General features: G+C 36.7%; 1 protein-coding gene across 1 annotated transcript; it reads right to left on the bottom strand.

Moving 5' to 3' along the window:
* Positions 1-3,438: 3,438 nt before the first annotated feature.
* Positions 3,439-4,910, bottom strand: LOC129675463 (E3 ubiquitin-protein ligase RLIM-like; the record flags this gene model as incomplete). Its single annotated transcript, XM_055605466.1, has 1 exon — positions 3,439-4,910. A coding segment is annotated over one exon (1,472 nt), but the record flags the coding sequence as incomplete, so codon positions are not given.
* Positions 4,911-5,282: the final 372 nt, after the last annotated feature.

Below are 5,282 nucleotides of genomic sequence, written 5' to 3'. Positions count from 1 at the left end.
AAGCAAGTGAAAGACCTGTTTGAGAAAAACTTCAAGTCTCTGAAGAAAGAAATTGAAGAAGATCTCAGAAGATGGAAAGATCTCCTGTGCTCATGGATTGGTAGGATTAACATTGTGAAAATGGCCTTACTGCCAAAAGCAATCTACAAATTCAATGCAATTCCCATCAAAATACCAACTCAATTCTTTACAGACCTTGAAAAAAAGATTCTCAGGTTCATATGGAGAAACAAAAATCCCAGAATCTCCAAAACAATCCTGTACAACAACAGATCATCTGGAGGTATCTCCATACCCGATCTCAAGTTGTACTACAGAGCAATAGTAATCAAAACTGCATTGTATTGGCATAAAAACAGAAAGGAGGATCAATGGACCCGCATAGAAGACCCAGAAATAAATCCACACACCTATGAATACTCGATTTTTGACAAAGAAGCCAAAACCATTCAATGGAAAAAAAGACAGCATCTTCAGCAAATGGTGCTGGTCCAACTGGATGTCTACATGCAGAAAAATGAAAATAAATCCATATTTATCACCCTGCACAAAACTAAAGTCCAAGTGAATCAAAGACCTCAACATAAAACCAGATACTCTAAATCTGTTGGAAGAAAATTGGGGAACAACCTAAAACTCATTGGCACAGGAGAAAACTTCCTGAACAGAACACCAACAGCACAGGCTCTAAGAGCAACAATTAATTAATGGGACCTCATGAAACTGAAAAGCTTCTGTAAAGCAAAGGACACCGTCATCAAAACAAAACAACTGCCTAAAGATTGGGAAAGAATCTTCACTAACCCTTTATCTGACAGAAGACTAATATCCAATATATACAAAGAACTAAAGAAGCTGAAAAGCAGCAAACCAAGTAATCCAATTAAAAAATGGGGAACAGAGCTAAACAGAGAATTCTTTGTAGAGGAATATCAAATGGCAGAGAAACCCTTAAAGAAATGCTCAACCTCATTAGCCATCAGGGAAATGCAAATCAAAACGACCCTGAGATTTCAACTTACACCCATCAGATTGGCCAAGATGAAAAACTCAAGTGACAACACATGCTGGAGAGGTTGTGGAGAAAGGGGAACCCTCCTCCACTTCTGGTGGGAATGTAAACTGGTACAACCACTCTGGAAAGCTATCTGGCGCTTTCTAAGACAACTAGGAATAGTGCTTTTTCAAGACCCAGCTATACCACTGCTAGGCATATACCCAAACTTTGCTCAAGTACACAAAAGGGATACTTGATCAACCATGTTTATTGCAGCTTTATTTTTAATAGCCAAAACCTAGAAACAACCCAGATGTCCATCAACAGAGGAATGGGTACAGAAATTGTAGTGTTTTTACACAATGGATTATTACTCAGCAATCAAAAAGGAGGAAGTCATGAAATTTATAGGCAAATGGTGGGATCTAGAAAAGATCATTCTGAATGAAATATCCCAGAATGAGAGAGACAAACACGGTATATACTCACTTATATAGACCTATTAAGACATGATAAACATAATGAAATCTATACACCTAAAAAAGATAATCAAGAGAGCGGTCATGGGGTAAGATGATCAATCCTCATTTAGAAAGACAGATGGGATATGCATTGAATATATGACAGGAGTCTACTGAGCGCATCTGAAAGAATCTAAATAGCAGTGTTTTCACATCAGATACAAATACTCATGACCAAACCTTCCGCAGAGTACAGGGAATCATATGAAAGAAGGGGAGTTAGTATGATGGGGAAAGGATAGTAGCTCCAAAAGGGCCAAATATATCTTGGCACAGGGTCTTCTCAGAGACTGTCATTCAACCAAGGACCATGTATGGATATAACCTAGAACCTCTGTTTAGATGTAGCCTGTGGCAGCTCAGTAACCAATTGGTTTACCATAGTGAGGGGAACAAGGATTTTTTCTAACAGTAACTCAATTGGCTCTTTGACCTCCCCACCCCCCAAGGGAGAAGCAGTCCTATTAGGCCACAGAGGAGGGCATTGCAGCCAGTCCTGAAGATGCCTGATAAAATAGGATTGGATTAATGAGGAGGAGGTCCCCCCCCATCAGTGGACTTGGAAAGGGGCACACTGGAGATGATAGAGGGAGGGTTGGATTGGGAGGGAATGAGGGAGCAGGACAGGACACGGCTGTGATACAAAGTTAATAAAATGTAACTGATAAGAAAAAAAATTAAATTAAATTAAAAAAATTAAAATGGAAAAAAGCAGAGACTGAACAGATAAAAATCCAGTATCTAAATGAAGCAGATATTGTAGCAAAACAAGCGTCAACCATTAAAGAAGATGTATAAAACATTTAAAATTAATGATAATACATAATTCAAAAAAATGGTTTGTATGCAGAATGCCTACAGGGTGTTTTGTCAATCATTGGTAAATGGAAGAGGGCCCAGCTCATTGAGTGTTACATAAGAAAAATTGTTCAACTATGAATGGTGTGGACACTTGTGAGCCCAGCACTTGAGATTACAGAAACAGGCAGATCTCTGAATTTGAGGCCAGCCTTGTCTACAAAGTAAGTCCAGGGCACTCAAGGCTGTTAAGTATAATCCTGTCTTAAAAACCCCCAAAACAAAAGCACACAAACAAAAGTTACTGTATAAAGAAAAAGTCATACCTGATGACACATAATTGACTAGGATCAGAAGGAAGGAAAAGAACACCTCCCCTATCAGTGGACTTGGGGAGGGGCATGCTTGCAGAGGGTGGAGGAAGAGGTTGATTGGGATGGGAGGAGGGAGGAAACCACAGGGAGGATACAAACTGAATAAAGTGTAATTAATGAAGAATTTTAAAAAAAATAGACCTTCAAAAAATAAATAAATAAACTATAGTTAATAAAATTTAATTTAGAAAGGACTAATATCCAGAATATGTAATAAACTCTAGAGGGCATCTTTAGTGCAAGCCTTTCGGTATTACACCATGAGTATATTTCTTAACACATGTTGATGGTCACTTAATGAATGACCATAACAGGAAAATGTGAGAAAAGATACTTCACCATAGACTCTTCCCCATAGAAGAGTATGATCTTTGCCTGTGACTATATATCAAATTATGGGTTTCATCCAATGGTTTGTACAGATAGAAAGGCAGCTGAATAATGCATGTCAGAAGTAAAACTTCTAATAAGGAAATCCGGGTAAAGGGTGTCTGCATAAAAATGTTGAAAAAAAAAAAAAAGAACAAGCAATTAAGCATCATTCTTCCATCCTCTGTGCATCAACACCTGCTTCCAGGTTCCTGCCTTGGTTTCTCTCAGCTGATTGTTACCCAGTATATATCAATTCTTTCAGCCCAATGCTGCTTTTGGTCATGACTGTTTCAAAAAAATTGAAACCCAAATGAAGACAGCAAATGACTATTGTTCATTCAATATTAAAAGAATTTATTATTCTGAAGTCCATAACTCAAATTAGAATTTCTGTGTCATCAGGATTTATTATATGTAGGCGACAAATAGGACAAGTTGAGTTGTCAGATAGCCAACGATCAATATACTTATATTCATGAGAGCAAGGTAGTATGTGAATCTTACTGCCTTGTTTATACCGTGTAATACAAATTCTGCAGTGGTTTAATTTATCATGTTTACAAAAACCTCTTAATGTTAAATCGTTAATTTGTTGTTTGCTAAGTCCTTTAGGGTGGTTATTATGAACATCACTGAAGATGGTAAACTGAGGCAAAGATGGCCAAGAATCACTATCATCAGAAAATTCTGGAGTGGTAACACTCCTTCCTAGCCTGGCCTCATAGGGTGGGTGAGGTAGTATAATAAAATCATTAGTGTCTTCACTTTGTAAGCTAGCTGATGAATTTATATTGTTGACTATAGTATTGTCACTAGTCACAGGAGTAGATAAAATAAGTTTATTGAATCTTAAATTGGAAAATGGTAAGGAATTCATGGTGGAATTATGGGTAGAACTTGAAGTAGAACTGGAAACAGAACTGGAAATAGAACTGGAAATATCACTCTCACTTGATGATGAGTCAAAATCCTCTATCTGAATCACAATGCAATTGTCATTGAGTATCTCATAAACTCCTCTCTTGATGTACCCTGATAGTCCAAAAGGAGATGCAGGTCTTGTAAAATCTAAACTAGTGTTTGCAGTTTGATCAACAGAAATTATTTCAGAATTCTCTATACCTGTCTGATTAGGACAGGAGGAGGTGTTTCTGTTTTCTTCTTGATTAGTTTCCACAGGGACAAATTTACTTGGTGTTACAGATATAGACTGACTGTTATGATCAGTGTTCTTTGGCGATATGTGTTCTATCGTTGGAGAAGATGTTCTTTGCAAATCAGATATAGACAAATTATCTCCCAATTGCAAACCTATGTGACCATTAGAACCAAGGAAAGACTCATCCACCTTAAGATGTGACTGTGTTCCTGGTAATACATGATGATAAGCTCTCACTAATTCCATATCCTGAGTATGTGGAAGTGGCCTACTTCCCGTTGTTTCTCCAACTATCAGAAATTCTGGCCTGTCACTTCTGGAGATTCTATCTTTAATAGATGGCCCTTTGATTAAAACATCAGTTATATCTTCCTCTGGTGAGAAAGGAATTACACAGGTTGACTCAGGTTGTTGATGTTCCACTTCATTCTGGCTTGTCCTTGTACAGTCATGGTAGCTATGTCCTGAAGATAATACATGGTCATTTTGAGGATTTGAATTCCCATGATGAAAGGTAAATCTCATCTCTCCAGTGATGTCATTATTCTTTGGTTTACACTGACTTTTTCTTGCCCCAAGCCCACCCTCCAGTATTTTTCTTCGTGTTATAGTTTCAGATTGTTGAAAAGAGGGAACCTGGACTCTTTCAGAATCATTGCTAGGTACAACATCTGAAGTATTTTTCTCACCTGTAAACATAAAACAAGTTAATCAGAAAGGAACTCTCAAAAATTAGAATGCATACTTGTTTGACACTTCTTCAAAATAAATAAAAATAAGTCTAAAGTTTCAGATATTTAATCTGAATTTGTTTCATATTTCACATAGAATCAATAAAAGTCAAAAAGTAAAACATAAAAATTAAAATTTTCACATAAAGAGTTCTAAACTGCCTTTGAAATAATCTATACTGATCTAGATATATTCATGAAAATTTAAAGTGAATCAGAAGACATTTCCACTCAGTTTCAGAATCCAATATACCACCTCCTAGAGGAATCTAATGAAGATATTAATATAACCAGCAACATAATGCTTAAAACTTTAAAAGATTTTTTTAA

This window comes from Psammomys obesus, unplaced genomic scaffold (assembly GCF_907164565.1).
Source record: "Psammomys obesus unplaced genomic scaffold, mPsaObe1.curated_primary_1811, whole genome shotgun sequence".
NCBI classification, from domain to species: Eukaryota; Metazoa; Chordata; class Mammalia; order Rodentia; family Muridae; genus Psammomys; species Psammomys obesus.
The sequence above is the reverse complement of the archived record's forward strand: the minus strand, read 5'-3'. Positions and strand labels throughout refer to the sequence as shown.